The sequence below is a fragment of the Prionailurus viverrinus genome, chromosome E1 (assembly GCF_022837055.1).
Source record: "Prionailurus viverrinus isolate Anna chromosome E1, UM_Priviv_1.0, whole genome shotgun sequence".
NCBI lineage: Eukaryota > Metazoa > Chordata > Mammalia > Carnivora > Felidae > Prionailurus > Prionailurus viverrinus.
The window spans coordinates 16,780,862-16,800,138 of record NC_062574.1 but is presented as its reverse complement, the minus strand read 5'-3'; the positions used below and the strand labels follow the sequence as shown (position 1 = coordinate 16,800,138).

Sequence of the window (19,277 nt, the reverse complement as noted above, 5' to 3'; positions counted from 1 at the left end):
TACAAGAGACTCATTTTATACCTAACGATGGCTTCAGATTGAAAGCAAGGGGATGGAGAACCATCTATCATGCTAAAGGACATCAAAAGAAAGCCAAAGTAGCCATTCTTATATCAGACACACTAGATATTAAAATAAAGACTAACCATAGATGAAAAGACATTATATCATAATTAAGGGGTCTATCCACCAAGAAGATCTAACAACTATAAATATTTATGCCCCCAACTTGAGGTCCCCAAATATATAAATCAATTAATCACGAATATGAAGAAACTCATCAATAATAATACCATAATAATAGCGGACTTCAACACCCCACTTACATCAATGGACAGGTCATCTAAGCACAAAAGCAGCAAGGAAACAATGGCTTTGAATGACACACTGTACTGGATGGACTTAACAGATATATTCAGAACATTTCATCCTAAAGCAGCAGAATACACATTCTTCCTGAGTGCACAGGTAAAATTCTCCAGAAAAGATCACATACTGGGTCACAAATCAGCCTTAACAAGTACAAAAAGATTGAGATCAGGGGCGCGTGGGTGGCGCAGTCGGTTAAGCGTCCGACTTCAGCCAGGTCACGATCTCGCGGTCCGTGAGTTCGAACCCCGCATCAGGCTCTGGGCTGATGGCTCAGAGCCTGGAGCCTGTTTCCGATTCTGTGTCTCCCTCTCTCTCTGCCCCTCCCCCCAAAATAAATAAACTCTCTCTGTCCCAAAAATAAATAAACGTTGGAAAAAAAAAAACCAACAAAAAGATTGAGATCATACCATGCATATTTTCAGACCACAACCCTATGAAATTCAAAATCAACCACAAGAAAAAAACTGGAAAGACCATGAATACTTGGAGATTACAGAACATCCTACTGAAGAATGAATAGGTTAACCAAAAAATTAAAGAGAAAATGAAAATAGGACAGCCCAAAACCTCTGGGATGCAGCAAAGGTGGTCATAAGAGGGAAGTGTATAGCAATCTAGGCCTTCCTAAAGAAGGAAGAAAGGTCTCAGAAACTCAACCTAATGTTACACCTTAAGGAAATGGAAAAAGAACAGAAAATAAAGCCCAAAACCAGCAGAAGGAGGGAAATAATAAAAATTAGGGCAGAAGTCAATGATTTGGAAATTAAAACAACAAAACAACAAAACAACAACAACAACAACAGTAGAACAGATCAGTGAAACCAGGAGCTGGTTCTTTGAAATAATTAACAAAATTGATAAACTCCTAGCCATATTGATCAAAAAGAAAAACAAGAGGACCCAAATAAATAAAATCACAAATGAAAAAGGAGAGATCACAACCAACACTACAGAAATACAAACAATAATAAGAGAATATTATGCCCAATTATATGCCAACAAATTGGGCAATCTGGAAGAAATGGACATATTCCTAGCAACATATCAACTACCAAAACTGTAACAAGAAGATATGGAACATATGAACAGACCCATAACCAGTAAAGAAAATGAATCAGTAATCAAAAATCTCCCAAAACATAAGAGTCGAGGGCCAGATGGCTTTCTAGGGGAATTCTACCAAACATTAAAGAAGAGTTGACACCTATTCTTTTGAAACTGTTCCAAAAAGTAGAAATGGAAGGAAAACTTTGAAACTCATTCTTTTTTTTTTATTTTATTTTTTTAAATTTACATCCAAATTAGCATATAGTGCAACAATGATTTCAGGAGTAGATTCCTTAATGCCCCTTACCCATTTAGCCCATACCCCCTCCCACACCCCCTCCAGTAAATATGGCTCTCCATATTTATGAGTCTCTTCTGTTTTGTCCCCCCTCCCTGTTTTTATATTATTTTTTGTGTACCTTCCCTTATGTTCATCTGTTTTGTCTCTTAAAGTTCTCATATGAATAAAGTCATATGCTTTTTGTCTTTTTCTGACTAATTTCACTTAGCATAATACCCTCCAGTTCCATCCACGTAGTTGCAAATGGCAAGATTTCATTCTTTTTGATTGTTGAGTAATACTCCATTGTATAGATACACCACATCTTCTTTATCCATTCATCCATCGATGGACATTTGAGCTCTTTCCATACTTTGGCTATTGTTGATACTGCTGCTACAAACATGGGGGTTCATGTGTCCCTTTGAAACAGCACACCTGTATCCCTTGGGTAAATACCTAGTAGTGCAATTGCTGGGTTGTAGGGTAGTTCTATTTTTAGTTTTTTAAGGAACCTCCATACTGTTTCCCAGACTGACTGCAGCAGCTTGCATTCCCATTCAAAACTCATTCTATGAGGTCCACATTACCTTGATTCCAAAACCAGACAAAGACTAAAACGGAGAACTACGGACCACTAAAAAGGAGAACTATGGATCAATTTCCCTGATGAACATGGATGCAAAAATTCTCAACAAGATACTAGCAAACTGGATCCAACAATACATTAAAAGAATTATTCACCACACACACAAAAAAGGACAAGACTCACATGATCCTCTCAGTAGCTGCAGAAAAAGCATTTGACAAAATACAGTATCATTTCTTGATAAAAACCCTTAAGAAAGTAGGAATGGAAGGACCATACCTCAAGATCATAAAGGCCATATATGAAAGACCCACTGCTAATATCACCCTCAATGGAGAAAACCTGAGAGCTTTCCCCCTAAGGTCAGAAACACAAGGATGTCCACTTTCACCACTGCTATACAACATAGTGTTGGAAGTCCTTAGCCTCAGCAATCAGACCATTCAAAGAAATAAAAGGTATCCACATCAGCAAGGAGGAAGTCAAACTTTCACTTTATGCAGATGACATGAACTGTACGTGGAAAACCCAAAAGACTCTGCCAAAAAACTACTAGAACTGATAGATGAACTCAGCAAACTTACGGGATATAAAGTCAATGTACAGAAATCATTTGCATTTCTATATACCAATAATGAAGCAGCAGAAAGAGAAATCAAGGAATGATTTGTAAATGATCCCATTTATAATTTCACCAAAAACCATAAAATACATAGGAAGATACTTAGCCAAAGAAGTGAAAAATCTATATACTGAAAACTATAGAAAGTTCATGAAAGAAATTGAAGAAGACACACAAAAAATGGAAAAATATTCCATGCTTACAGATTGGAAGAATAAATATTGTTAAACTGTCAATGCTACCCAAAGCAATATACATATTCAATATAATTTCTATCAAAATAACACCAGCATTCTTCACAGAGCTAGAATAAACAATCTTAAAATTTGTATGGAACCAGAAAAGACCCAGAATAGCCAAAGCAATCCTGAAAAAGAAAACCAAAGCTGGAGGCATCACAATTCTTGACTTTAAGCTGTACTACAGAGCTATAATCATCAAGATAGTATGGTACTGGCACAAAATCAGACACTCAGATCAATGGAACAGAATAGAGACCCAGAAATGGACCCACAAATGTTATGGCCAACTAATCTTTGACAAAGGAGGAAAGAATATCCAATGGAAAAAAAAGACAGTCTCTTCAGCAAATGGTGTTGGACAGCGATATGCAGAAGAATGAATCTGTACCACTTTCATACACCATACACAAAAATAAATTCAAAATGGATGAAAGACCTAAACATAAGACAGGAAACTGTCAAAATCCTAGAGGAGAAAACAGGCAAAAGCTTCTTTGACCTGGGCCACAGCAACTGCTTACTTGACATGTCTCCAGAGGCAAGAGAAACAAAAGCAAAAATGAACTATTGGAACCTCATCAAGATAAAAAACTTCTGCACAGAGACGGAAACAATTAGCAAAACTAAAAGGCAACCGATGGAATGGGAGAAGATATTTGCAAGTGACATATCAGATAAAGGGTTAGTATCCAAAATCTATAAAGAACTTATCAAACTCAACACCCAAAAAGCAAATAATCTAGTGAAGAAATGGGTAGAAGACATGAATAGACACTTTTCCAAAGAAGACATCCAGATGGCTAACAGACTCATGAAAACATGCTCAACATCACTCATCATCAGGGTAATACAAATGAAAACCACAATGAGATAACCACCTCACACCTGTCAGAATGGCTAACATTAACAACTTAGGCAACAACAGATTTTGGCAAAGATGCAGAGAAAGAGGAACTTTCTTATTGTATCTTTTGATGGGTAAAAGTTACTAATTTTGATGAAGTTCAGCTTATCTATTTTTTCTTTTGTTTAGTATGCTTTTGATGTCCTATCCATGAAGTCATTGTCAAATCCATTGTAATAAAGATTTTCTGCAAGTTTTCATCTGACAGTTTTATAGTTTCAGCTCCTAAATTTAAATCTTTAATTAAATTTGTGTTCATTTTTGTATATGGTGTAAAGGTCCAGCTTTCCACCTCCTTTGCATGGGATATCCAGTTATCCTAGCATCATTTGTTGAAAAACTGTTCTTCCCTCATTGAATGGGCTTAGAACCTATTGAATATATATACATATACATATTTACCTTCATATATAAATATATATATGTAGATTTATTTCTGGGCTGCCTATTCAATTCAGCCGGTCTAGGTCTGTCCTTATGCCTCTACCATACTGTTTTATTTTTTATTTTTTATTTAAAAAAATTTTTTAACGTTTATTTATTTTTGAGACAGAGAGAGACAGAGCATGAACGGGGAAGGGTCAGAGAGAGAGAGGGAGACACAGAATCTGAAACGGGCTCCAGGCTCTGAGCTGTCAGCACAGAGCCTGACACGGGGCTTTAACTCACGAACTGCGAGATCATGACCTGAGCCAAAGTTGGACACTTAACCTACTGAGCCACCCAGGCGCCCCTCTACCATACTGTTTTAACTACTTTAGCTTTGTAGTATGTTTCAAAATTGAGTAATGTGAATCTTCCAAGTTTATTCTTTTTAAAGACTCTTTTGGCTATTCAGAGTCATTTGCAACTCCATATGAATACAAGGACCAACTTATCCATTTCTTTGAAAGAGACAATTGGAATTTTGATAAAATTGCATTGAATCTATAGATCCCTTTGAGTAGTATTTATATCTTTACATGTTAAGTCTTCCTATCCATGAACACAGGATTCTTTTCATTTCTGTATGTCTATAATTTTTTCCAGCAATGGTTTGTAGTTTTCAGCATTCAAGTCTTCCATCTCTTGGTTAGATTTATTCCTAAGTCTATAATTCTTTTAGATGCTACTGAAAAAGGAGTTGCTTTCCTAAACACAGAAACACAGAAACACAACTGACTTTGTGTGTTGGTATTGTATCTTGCAAACTTGCCAAATTCATGTTATTAGCTCTAGTAGCTTTTTTTTCAAGATATTCTATATATAGGGTCATCTCATCTGTAAATATAGGGTTTTTTTTCCTTTCTGACTTGGATGCCTTTTAATTTATTTTTCTTTTAATATCTCTCTAATATATCTGTCTAGAACTTCCAGGACAATGTTGAATAGCAGCCGTGAAAGTGGGTATCCTTGTCTTTTTCCTGATCTTAATTAAGTCTTCCACCACTGAGTATGATGTTAACTGTGGGTTTTTAAATAAATATCATTTATTATTTTGAGGAATTTCCCGTCTGTTCCTAGTTTTCTGAGAAGTTTATTTTATTTTATTTTATTTTATTTTATTTTATTATCTTATTTTTAAATCATGAAATGGTATTGGGTTCTGTCAAATACCTTTTCTACATCAATTGAGATGATTATGTGTTTTTTCTTCCCCCTTCATTCTATTTACTTTTCTTGTGATGTCTTTATCTGCTTTTGGTATCAGAATAATGCTGGCCTCATAGAATGAGTTAGAAATTATTCTGTCCCCTTCAATTCTTTGGGAAGATCTTGGTAAGGATTGATTTTAATTCTTTAAATGTTTGATTGCACTGGCGAAGCAATATGGTCCAAACCTTTTCTTTGTTGGCAGAGTTTTGATTCCTAATTCAATCTCTTTACTTGCTAAAGTATGTTGAGATTTTCTATTTCTTTTTGAGTCAGTTTAGATAACTTTTGCGTTTCAAGGAATTTGTCCATTTATTCTAGGTTATTCTTTTTATCTCTGTGAGATTGGTGATAATGTTTCCATTTTCATTTCTTAATTAATTATTTTATTGAAGAGAGAGCACCCATGAGTTGGGGAGAGGGACAGAGGGGCAGAGGGAGAGGGAGAGAGAGAATCTTAAGCAGGCTCCAAGCTCAGCACAGAGTCTGACACGGGGCTTGATCCTACAATCCTGGGATCATGACCTGAGCCCAAATCAAGAATTGGACACTCACCTGACTGAGCCACCCAGGCACCAATTTCATTTTTTGTTTTAGTTATTTGTGTCTCTTTTATTCTTTGCCAGTCTAGCTAAAGGTTTGTCAATTATGTTGATCTTTCCAAAGAACTAACTTCTGATTTTATTGATTTTCTCTACTGTTTCTCTATTCTCTATTTTGTTTATCTCCACTCTAATCTTTATTATTTCTTTCCTTCTGCTTCAGTTCTGAGTTTATTTTGCTCTTCTTTTTTCAGTCCCATAAGATATAAAGTTAGGTTATTGATTTTGATGTTTTTTTTTTTTTAATGTAGTCACTTACACCTATAAATTTCCCTTTGAGCATTGCATTCACTGCATCCTCTAAGTTTTGGTATGTTGTGTTTTCATTTTCATTCATCTCTAAGAATTCTCTATTTCCCTTCTGATTTCTTCTTTGGCTCATTTGTGTTTAAGAGTGTATGTTTTAATTACCACAGATTTGTGATTTTTCCAGGTTTTCTTTTGTTATTGATTTCTAACTTCATCCTGCTTTGGTCAAAGAAGATGCTTTATGTGATATCTGTGTTTTTAAGTTTATTGAGATTTGCTTTATGGCCTAACATATGGTCTATCTGAAGGATATCCCATGTGCATTTGAGGAGAATGTGAATTCTGCTTTGTTGGGTAAAATGTTCTCTATATGTCTGTTAGGGATAGCTAGTTAATTTTTGTATATGATGTGAGGTAGAGGTCCAACTTAATTTTTTCCCCATGTGGATGGCTAGTTGTTATAGGCATCATTTGCTGAAGAGAAAAAATTTTCCGTATTGAATGACCTTGGCACCTCTGTCGAAAATTAGTTGGTCATGGACATATGGGTTTAGTTCTGGACTTGTAATTCTTTTAAAAAATTTTTTTTTAATGTTTATTTTTGAGAGAGAGACAGAGCATGAGTGGGGGAGGGGCAGAGAGAGAGGGAGACACAGAATCCAAAGCAGACTCCAGGCTCTGAGCTGTCAGGACAGAGCCCGATGTGGGGCTCGAACCCACAAACTCTGAGATCATGACCTGAATCAAAGTTGGACACTCAACCGACTGAGCCACCCAGGCGCCCCTGGACTTTTAATTCTATTACATTTACTTATGCCTATCCTTATTCCAGTGCCAAAATTTTTATAGTTTTCTTCATATTGGCCTTAACACATTTTTTGTTAGGTTTATCTCTAGATATTTTCAAGTTTTGTTGCTATTATAAGAAGAAATTTTGAAAAATTATATTTTTAATCAGTTATTGCTAGTACCCAGGATATCTCTATCCCTATCATCTATCTATCTATCTGTCTATCTATCTATCTAACAAATGATAAACAATTTCTTAAAAATGTTGATTTAAGCATATGCAAAGGTGACTTCAACCTCAACTGGCTCAATACTGATGGAACTAATTTGTTTAATGATATCAGAAGGCCTGTGCAAATCAATGAGTTGCTTATGGATCCTCATCTGAAAATGATCCCAAGTCTTAGAACCTTCGTCACAAAGAGTTTTTCTTACAGTGATTCTCAAAGTTTTGGTAGGCATCTGAACTGGTCCTTTCACTTTGCAATTCTTTACTTTTGCTCTTCTGATCAAGTAAGCCAGCACATACCTTCTCCAAAGATTTTACACTGTGGTTTGTTAGAGTATTCTAATTTGGTGAATTGCCACCTCTGGTTCCATGGGTGTCTTCCCAGCATCTTTAAAAGCCATGGCTGCAGTGGATTTCCTGATCAACTTGTTCCTCTGAGACAGTCAACAGCAGTGAGTCAGGAGCAGGAGCCAGATGTCCAGAGCTTTACTATAGTGCTGACTGCATCTTCCTCAAAAGACTTTTGTATTTTAATCATGTATCTTGCATTGATTATTTGGTACTTTAAAAAAATTGTGATAAAATGCACATAATATAAAATTTACCATTTAAACTATGTTGGGGTGTACAGTTCAGTGTCGTTAAGTAAATTCACATGTTGTACAATCATCACTACTATCTAGTTTCAGCAATTTTTCATCATTCCAAACAGAAATTCCATTTGGTAAGCCTTTTAAAGTGCAAGATTTGTTTCTTTCTTCAGCGTTACAAGATTTTCTTGCATTATCTCTTTGAATATTTCCTTGTCTCTATACTCTTGACTCACTCCATTTAACACTTGTATAAGATGAATATTAAAAGTTCTGAATGGGGCGCCTTGGTGGCGCAGTCGGTTAAGCGTCCGACTTCAGCCAGGTCACGATCTCGCGGTCCGTGAGTTCGAGCCCTGCGTCACGCTCTGGGCTGATGGCTCAGAGCCTGGAGCCTGTTTCCGATTCTGTGTCTCCCTCTCTCTCTGCCCCTCCCCCGTTCATGCTCTGTGTCTCTCTGTCCCAAAAATAAATAAAACGTTGAAAAAAAAATTAAAAAAAAAAAAGTTCTGAATCTATCCTCCTTTCTCTTTGCCTTTTTTATCTGCTTTGGCTTAGCATTCCAGTTTGCTCGTTAGTTGTTCAGTATTTTCTGATCTTCAAGTCAATGTATTGATGGTTTTGTTGGCAACAGTAATTCTCTTTCATTCCCAAGTGATTTCTCTTTTTTTTTGGTTCATTTAGTTTCTTTTTTAAAGATCATGACCTGAGTCAGATGCTTAATGGACTGAGCCACCCAGACACCCCTAGTTTCTTTTTTAAAATAAACTATTATTGTTTATTTTTAAATAGTGAAGTCTGTCAGCAATTCATTTTGTCTCTATGTAGAGGCATTATCCTGCCTCTCTAGCCCAAACCCACTTGTCCCAATACAGGGGTGAACACCTCTGATGCCTGATGGTTAGCTCAAATGGGGATGAAGGTACACAAATGGTCAGTGATTCCCCTGCTACCCATATCCACATCCTTTAAACTTGGGGTGCCTCAAAGTTGCCCCCCAATTTCACAGTGATTTTCTCTTGTTTTTTTTAATCCTATAGTTTTATCAATCAATCTGATTCTCCCTATCTTACATTTTTCAGAAAAGTTCAAAAGTTCTGACTACTGAAGACCCCCTTCATAATTGCCATGATTGACAGTTTTCTCATGTTTATATCACACACACACACACACACACACACACACACACACACACACACTTTTTAGTCATTTCTAGGTATTTTAGTAGATAAGGAATGTAAGTGCCTGTTCTTACTCTACTCTCTTGGTCTAATATCTCCATATTGCATTTAAAGATTTTAAAAAAATGTTTATTTATTTTTGAGAGAGAGAGCGAGAGAGCAGCAGCAGCAGCAGCAGCAGCAGAGAGAGGGAGCAGCAGAGAGAGAGGGAGACAGAAGATCCAAAGCAGGCTGTCTCCTGTCAGTGCAGAGACGGATGCAGGGCTCAAACTCACGAACCGTGAGATGATGACCTGAGCCAAAGTTGGACACTTAACCAACTAAGCCACCCAGGTGCCCCACTCCATATTGCATTAAAATTTTTTTAAAAAATATTTATTTATTTTTGGGAGACAGAGAGACAGAGTGCAAGCAGGGGAGGGGCAGAGAGAGAGGGAGACACAGAATCTGAAGCAGGCTCCAGACTCCAAGTTGTCAGCATAGAGCCTGACGCTGGGCCTGAATCCTCGAAGTGCGGGATCATGACCTGGGCCAAAGTCTGACGTTTAACCGACTGAGCCACCCAGGCACCCATATTGCATTTTTAAAATGAAAATCTGGAAGAGGCTGGAAATAACAAGCCTCTCTTCAAGAGAGAGTAGACTCTCTTCACTGCCTACTCGGCAGAAATTTACTCACCTTTTTGCCTGACAACTAAACCTCAATTCTGTAGCAGGTGGAAATCACTTGATACCATAGAACTTGTTCTTTTTTTAATTAATTTATTTTGAAAGAGAGAGAAGAGAGAGACAGAGAGAGAGACAGAATCTCAAGCAGGCTCTGCACAGTGCAGAGCCCAAATTCACGCACACGGTAAGATCATGACCTGAGCTGAAACCAAGAGTCAGGCGCTTAACCAACTGAACCACCCAGGTGCCCCCAGAGAACTTGTTCTAACCCCTAACATGAAGGAATAACTTATGATTAGTCAAAATTATTCATAGTAATTCTCTTTCCGTTTACCAGTTACTGGTCTAGGGGTAGACATGCAACTTAATAAGGCCAATGAAATGTAAAGGAAAATCTTAGAGTAGCAAGTCTGAGGTATTCTATTCTTATATAATAAAACAGAACCATAAGAGGAAAAATCCCCTTTGTTCTCAAATCTCTTCCTTTAAAAGGATGCTGGGAGCTACAATACCTATCTCGTGAGCCTCAGGTACAAGAACAAAAAATTAATAAAGAACAATTGAAGCAGGCTATGTACTTAATGAAAAACAGTGAGCTGCTGAATGACATCTGATTAAGTCAACAATTAATGTCCTTATGCTTAAAGTCACAGTTACCTGATTTTCTGTTATGTTCAGTTGTGTTTGAATACACCATGTAAATAGATGTAAAAAAAACTTTTTAAAAATAATATTCTAAAGTAACATAGATTAAAATCTACTTCTAGTATTTCTTACATTTCACTTTTTTTTCCTCCTCAGAAATACACTTGGAAGAGCAAACAAAAGCCTCAACTGATTTAATAAAGGACTCTGACACAAATGTCTCAAAGAATTTTGTGGTTAGAAAACCTGCCAAAGTGATTTTCAACTTAGATCCAGATGTACTGAATTCAAAGCTAGAACAGCCATGGAAGAAAAATTTTTACGAAAGAGTGGAGGCAAGAGCCCAGGCAATGCAACAGAAAATAATAAATAAGGATAATCTGAAGAAAGAACTAGAAAAAAAGGCTGAAAAAAAATTCCCTAGCAATAATTTGGCCAAAGAGTGGTTTAATACTGAAAACATGACACTTAAAACTCGTGCATATTTGCTTGACAAACTTCTACCCACCTTAGTTCCTGGAGTGGAAAAAATGTTAATGCAAGTGGAAAAGAAGAAAGTTTGGGCAGAAGCTGATATTACAACCAAGTTTGATCCAATTAATCATTTGGGGGAATATTTAATGAGAAACAATCCTTATTATATCAAAGACTCAGGAATGTCTGGTTATCAGAGGGTGATGAGGGATGTCACGGAAGAACTGAAGATACATGTTCCCAATACTATTGGCAACAGGTACAGTTTTATATATGTAATTTTTTTTTTTTTTGAGAGAGAGACAGAGCAAGCATGAGAAGGGAGGGGCAGAGAGAGAGAGAAGGGGACAGAGAAAGCGCAGAGAAAGGCGCTGACAGCAGAAAGCCCAATGTGGGGTTTGAACTTACAAACCATGAGATCATAACCTGAGCTGAAGTCAGTTGCTTAACTGAGCCACCCAGGCTCCCCATAATTTGTTATATTTTCAGTTGATGATCTAGGTCCTTTCATTGAAAGGAAGTAGAATAATAACATAATCATACAAATAGGACTTAAATATTCAAAAAGTATTTATTGAGCTGCTAGTATGTGCTTCACTATTTATGAGGCACTATGAAGATTAATGAAGCATATTAAATAAGTTCCTTGAATTTGCGGATTTAGTTATCTTACTATGATCCAAAGTATATATTTATTTGTTTACCATCTGTCTCCCTGCACTGGAAAGTAAGTTACATGAGAGCAGGGACTTCTTAAAAATTTAACTTTTCAGATAGGCAGCATATTTACCTGGTTTAAATTCAAAATGTATTAATAGTTATACAGTGAAAAGTTTCTCATCCATTCTTATCCTCCTTGTACCCAATACTCCACCTCTGCCATAAATAACTAGTGTTCTTCATTTTCAGTGGATTTTTTCCACTTTCTTTATACATACAGAAGCAAATGCAAATTTGGATTCTAAATTTTCTTCCTTTATATAAGAGCATCTGAGTTACAAATATTTTCTTCTGTTTTTATTTATCTTTTGTCATACGGAAGATATTATTTCTATGTGGTTGAATTTATTTACTTTCATTTTATGACTTAGAGTCATTGTTACATTTCAAGATATTAAAAGAATCCTCCCATGTTTTCTTATGGAGTTTTAATATTTTAGTTTCCATTTTAAGTATTGATCCATATGGAATTTATCCTAATATAAGATGTAGATATGAATCCAACTTTTTGCTTTTCCAAATGGTTACATAGTGATCCCAACAACTGTCGAATAGTGTATTTTGCCCCACTGTTTTGAGATGAAATTTTATAACTAAATTCCTGTATATTTTGGAGTGTATTTCTGGGTTTTTCTATCCTATCCCTCTGACTATCTCCCTGTTCATGCACCACACCACACTGCTTGAATCATTGAGACTTTTAAGTATACAGACAGCCCCCAATTTACACTTAGGATTTTTTGACTTTACAATGGTGCATAAGTGGTATGTGTTCAGTAGAAACTGTACTTTGAATTTTGAATTTTGATCTTTTCCTGGACTAGCAATATGCAGTATGATGCTCTCTCATGATGCTGGGCAATAGCACTGAGCCACAACTCCCAGTCAGCCATGTAACCATGATATCCTTCATGGTATCATACACTTACATACATTACATACATATATATCATAGACTTAACATACGTTACATACACACATATCATACACTTACATACATTACATTACATGCATTACATACATACACTTATAACCATTCTGTACCCATACAACCATTCTGTTACTCGCTTTCAGTACAGTATTCAATCAATTATATGAGATAATGAATATATTTTTAAAGTTTATTTATTTTGAGAGAGAGAGAGAGAGCATGAGCAGGGGAGGGGCAGAGAAAGAGACAGAGAGAGAAAGAGAATCCTAAGTAGGCTCTGCACTGACAGTGTGGGGCTCGAACTCACAAACTGCAGATCATGACCTGAGCCAAAAACAAGAGTTAGACACCCAACTGACTGAGTCACCCAGGTTCCCCAAGATATTCAACACTTTATGAGATAGGCTTTGTGTTAGATGATTTTGCCCAAGTGTAGACTAATGTAAGTGTTCTGAGCACATTTAAGGTGGGCTTAGGCTAAGCTGTGATGGTGGGTAGTTTAGGTGTATTAAATGCATTTTCAACTTAGGATATTTTCAACTTATGATGGGTTTATGTGACAAAACCTTATCATAAGTCAAGGAAGATCTGTATTTCAATAAATCTGACTGTGCTTGTCCTTATTATTTATTCTTCTTTTATTCTAGTGTTTTTACTTTAAAAAAATTTTTTTTAATGTTTATTTTTGAGACAGAGACAGAGTATGAATGGGGGAGGGGCAGAGAGAGAGGGAGACACAGAATCCAAAGCAGGCTCCAGGCTCTGAGCTGTCAGCACAGAGCCCGACATGGGGCTTGAACCCACGAGCTGTGAGATCGTGACCTGAGCCAAAGTCAGACGCTCAACCGACTGAGCCACCCAAGCGCCCCTCTAGTGTTTTTACTTTTCAATATGAACTTTAGGGTTGATTCACCTACTTGAAAAAAAAAAAGAACAGAAAAACCTTATAGGAATGTTTATTGAAATGTTTAAATTTATTTATTAACTTAGGGGAAATCAATGTCTTTAATAATGATGTGTTTCTGAAAACACATGTCTTTTCATTTGCTCATCTTATTTTGTATCTATCATTGTTGTCTTAAAGTTTTGGTTTTTTTCATTTAGGCTTACATCTCTTGTTAAATTTATTACTAGTTATTTTATTATTTTTTATTCCCATTGTAAATGGGAATTTTTTATTTTATTACATTTTCTATTTATATGTAGTTTCTATTTATGTCTATTAAATTCTGTATATTTTTATACACTACTACCTTACTGAGTGTAACTGTTTATAGAATAATTTTAGTTGATTATTTGGGTTTTCTAGTGAGGCAACCATATTATCTGCAAATAATAGGAGTTTTCCCTCTTTTCCAATTTTTATACTTGTATACATTTAATATCTTCCTCTTAGCTTGTTATGTTGGCTATTATTTTCAATACAATGTTAAATAATTGTGATGATATGGGCATCCTTGTCTTGTTTATGACTTTGGTAAGGATGATTTTTATATCACTACCTCACCATGAACAGTTTTTTAAAACTATATATTAATGTCATAACTCTACTCCATTTGGATCCGAAAAAGATATATTTTATTACGTTAGAAAAGTGTGCCTAATTCCTACATTATAGAGTGATTATTTTATTTTATTTTTATTTTATTATTTATAAGTGTATCTACCTCCCCTCTGGTAACTATTAATTTGTTCTCTATAGTTAAGAGTCTGTTTCTTGGTTTGTCTCTCTCTCTCTCTCTTTTTTCTTTGCTTATTTTTCTCTTAAATTCCACATATGAGTGAGATCATATGGAATATGTCCTTCTCCCACTGACTTATTTTGCTTAGCACTATACTCTCTAGCTCTATCAACATCATTGCAAATGGCAAGATTTCGTTCTTTTTTATGGCTGAAGAATATTTCATTCTATATATATAACACATCTTCTTTATCCATTCATCAATTGATGGATGCTTGGGCTGCTTCCATAATTTGGCTATTGCAAATAATACCGCAATAGACATTGGGGTGCATGTATCCCTTTGAATTAGGGTTTCTGTATTCTTTGGGTAAATACTCAGTAGTGTAATTTGTGGGTTGTAGGGTAGTTCTATCTCTCACTTTTTGAGGAACCTCTATACTGTTTTCTACAGTGGCTGCACCAGTTTGCATTCCCACCAACAGTGCACACAGGTTCCCTTTTCTCCATATCCTCATTGTTTCCATATCCTGTTGTTTCTGGTGTTGTTAATTTTAGCCATTGTGACAGGTGTGAGGTGATATCTCATTGTAGTTTTAATTTGCATTTCCGTGATGATGAGTGATGGTGAGCATCTTTTCTTGTGTCTGTTGGCCATCTAGATATCTTGTTTGGAGAAATGTCTGGTCACGTCTTCTGCCCATTTTTTAATTGTATTATTTATTTTTTAGGTGTTGAGTTTTATAAGTTCTTTATGTATTTTGGATATTAACTCTTTATTGGATATGTCACTTGCAAATATCTTCTCCCATTCCATAGGTTGCCTTTTAGTTTTGTTGATTGTTTCCTTTGTTGTGTAGAAGCTTTTTTAGTGTATTTTTTGTTGTTGTTGTTTCCCGTGCCTCAGGAGACATATCTAGAAAGAAGATGCTACAGTTGATGTCAAAGAAGTTATGGCCTGTGTTCTCTTCTAGGATTTTTATGGTTTCTAGGTCTCACATTTAGGGTTTTAATCCATTTTGAATTTATTTTTGTGCGTGGTGTAAGAAAGCGGTCCAGTTTCATTCTTTTGCATGTTGCTGTCTAGTTTTCCCAACACCATTTGTTGAAAAGACAGTCTTGTTCTCGTTGGATATTCTTTAACTGCTTTTTAAACGTTTGGTAGAATTAACCCGTGACGCCATTTAGTTCTGGACTTTTGTTTTGGGAGAGTTTTTTGATTACTGATTCAATTTCATTACTGGTGATTGGTCTGTTCAATTTTTCCACTTCTTCCTGCTTTGGTTTTGGTAAGTTTTATGTTTCTAGGAATTTATCCATTTCTTCCAAGTTGTCTAATTTGTTGACAAATAGGTTTTCATAATATTCTGTTAGAATTGTTTGTATTTCTGCGGTGTTGGTTGTTATTTCTCCTCTTTCATTAGTAATTTTGTTTATTTGTGTCCTCTCTTTTTAAAATGAGAGGAGTATCAATTTTGTTGACATCTTTTTTTATTATGAAAATCTCTGTGGGTTTATCTATTTTATTGTTATTTTTAGAATTAAAAACATTTTTTTTTATTTCAGGAATAGAATTTAGTTATTCATCACTTTATATAACACCTAATGCTTACCCCAACAAGTGGCCCTCTTAATGCCCATCACCCATTTAGCCCACCTGCGCACCCAATATGCCTCCAGCAGCTCAGTTTGTTCTCTGTATTTGAGAGTCTCTTATGGTTTCTCTCTCTCTGTGTTATTATATTACTTTTGCTTCTTTTCCCCTAGGTTCATCTATTTTGTTTTTTAAATAACACATATGAGTGAAATTATATGATATTTGTCTCTCTCTGACTGACTTATTTTGCTTAGCATTTTACCCTCCAATTCCACCCATGTTGTTGCAAATGGCAAGATTTCATTCTTTTTGATCACTGAGTAATATTTCATTTTATATATATATATATATATATCTCATATATTCTTTATCCACTCATCATTCAATGGACATTTGGGCTCTCTCCATACTTTGGCTATTGTTGATAGTGCTGCTATAAACATTGGGGTGCATGTGCTCCTTTGAATCAGCATTCTTGTATCCTTTGGGTAAATACCTAGTAGTGTAATTGATGGGTTATAGGCTAGTTCTATAGGTCATAGGTCTATAGGTCTATAGGTCATAGGCTAGTTCTATTTTCAACTTTTTGAGGAACCTCCATACTGTTTTCCAGAGTGGCTGCACCAGTTTGCATACCCACCAGCAGTGAAAAAGGGTTCCGCTTTTTCTGCATCCTCACCAACATTTGTTGTTTCCGAGTTGTTAATTTCAGTCATTCTGATAGGTGTGAGGTGGTATCTCATTGTGGTTCTGATTTGTATTTCCCCGATGATGAGTGATGTTGAGCATCTTTTCATGTGTCTGTTAGCCATCTGGATATCTTCTTTGGAAAAGTGTCTATTCATGTCTTCCACCTATTTCTTGCCTGGGTTGTTTTTTTGGGTGTTGAGTTTGATAAGTTCTTTATAGATTTTGGATACTAACCCTTTATCTGGTATGTCATTTGCAAATATCCTCTCATTCCGTCGGTTGCCTTTTAGTTTTGCTGATTGTTTCCTTTGCTGTGCAGAAGCTTTTTATCTTGATGAGGTCCCAATGGTTCATTTTTGCTTTTATTTCCCTTGCCTCTGGAGACATGTTGAGTAAGAAGTTGCTGTGGCTGAGATCAAAGAGATTGCTTTCTGTTTTCTCCTCAAGGATTTTGATGGTTTCCTGTCTTACATTTAGGTCTTTCATCCATTTGGAGTTATTTTTGTGTATGGTGTAAGAAAGTGGTCTGGGTTCATTCTGCATGTGGCTGTCCAGTTTTCCCAACATCATTTGCTAAAGAGGCTGTCTTTTTTCCATTGGATATTCTTTCCCACTTTGTCAAAGATTAGTTGGCCATATATTTGTGGTCCATTTCTGGATTCTCTATTCTGTTCCATTGATTTATGTGTCTGATTTTGTGCCAGTACCATACTGTATTGATGATTACAGCTTTGTAATACAGCTTAAAGTCTGGAATTGTGATGCCTCCAGCTTTGGTTTTCTTTTTCAGGATTGCTTTGGCTATTCTGGGTCTTTTCTGGTTCCATACAAATTTTAAGATTGTTTGCTCTAGCTCTGTGAAGAATGCTAGTGTTATTTTGATAGGGATTGCATTGAATTGCATGTAGATAGCTTTAGGTGGTATCAATATTTTAACAATATTTGTTTTTCCAATCCATGAGCATGGAATGTTGTTCCATTTCTTTGTGTCTTCTTCAATTTCTTTCATAAGCTTTTTATAGTTTTCAGTGTATAGACCTTTTACCTCTTTTGTTAGGGTTATTCCTAGGTATCTAATGGTTTTTGGTGCAATTGTAACTGGGATCAAGTCCTTGATTTCTCTTTCTGCTGTTTCATTATTGGTGTATATAAATGCAACTGATTTCTGTATATTGATTTTATATCCTGTGATTTGCTGAATTCATGGATCAGTTTTTGCAGTTTTTTGGTGGAGTATTTTGGGTTTTCCACATACAGTATCATGTCATCTGTAAAGAGTAAAAGTTTGACTTCCTCCTTGCTGATATGGATGCCTTTTATTTCTTTGCATTGTCTGATTGCTAAGGCTAGGACTTCCAACACTATGTTGAATAGTAGTGGTGAGAGTGGACATCCTTGTCATGTTCCTGACCTTAGGGGGAAAGCTCTCAGGTTTTCTCCATTAAGGATGGTATTAGTGATGGGTCTTTCATATATGGCCTTTATGATCTTGAGGTATGATCCTTCTATCCCTACTTTCTTGAGGGTTTTTTTTCAAGAAAGGATGCTGTGTTTTGTTTAAATGCTTTTTTCTTCATCTATTGAGAGGATCATGTGATTCTTATCCTTTTCTTTTTTTTATTAATGTGATGTATCACATTGATTTACAGATATTGAACCAGCCCTGCATCCCAGGAATAAAATCCCAGTTGATTATGGTGAATAATTCTTTTAATGTATTGCTGGATCTGGTTTGTAGTATCTTGTTGAGAATTTTTGCATCCATGTTCATCAGGGAAATTGGTCTGTAATTCTTCTTTGTAGTGGGGTCTTTGTCTGGTTTTGGAATCAAGGTATTGCTGGCCTCATAGAATGAATTTGGAAGTTTTCCTTCCATTTCTACTTTTTGGAACAGTTTCAAAAGAATTAGGTGTTGACTCTTCTTTAAATGTTTGGTAGAATTCCCATGGAAAGCCATCTGGCCCTCGACTTTTGTTTGTTGGGAGATTTTTGATTACTGATTCGATTTCTTTACTGGTTATTAGTCTGTTCAAATGGTCTATTTCTTTCTGTTTCAGTTTTGGTAGTTTATATGTTTCTAGCAATATGTCCATTTCTTCTAGATTTCCCAATTTGTTGGTCTATAATTGCGCATAATATTATCTTTTTATTGTTTGTATTTCTGTGGTGTTTGTTGTGATCTATCCTCTTTATTTGTGATTTTATTTATTTGGGTTCTTTCCTTTTTCTTTCTGATTAATCTGGCTAGGGAATTATCAATTTTGTTAATTCTTTCAAAGAACCAGCTCCTGGTTTCATTGATCTGTTCTACTGTTTTGTTTTGTTTCATATGATTGATTTCTGCTCTGATCTTTATTATTTCCCTTCTTCTGCTGGTTTTGGGCTTTATTTTCTGTTCTTTTCCCACCTCTTTTAGGTGTAATTTTAGGTTGTGTAGGCCTTCTTTAAGAAGGCCTAGATTGCTATACACCACCCTCTTATGACCGCCTTTGCTGCATCCCAGAGGTTTTGGGCTGTCCTGTCTTAATTTTCATTGGCTTCC

The 19,277-nt window shown here is 35.8% G+C and overlaps 1 protein-coding gene across 7 annotated transcripts in view; it reads left to right on the top strand.

Moving 5' to 3' along the window:
• The window catches only part of EFCAB5 (EF-hand calcium binding domain 5), a 190,885-nt gene that overhangs the window by 44,239 nt on the left and 127,369 nt on the right, over nt 1–19,277 (top strand). For all 7 annotated transcript variants that reach the window (XM_047833726.1, XM_047833723.1, XM_047833721.1 and 4 more), the window contains one exon: nt 10,798–11,374. In XM_047833726.1, the coding sequence (XP_047689682.1) occupies nt 10,798–11,374 (577 nt within the window). The remainder of the gene's footprint in view (nt 1–10,797; nt 11,375–19,277) is intronic.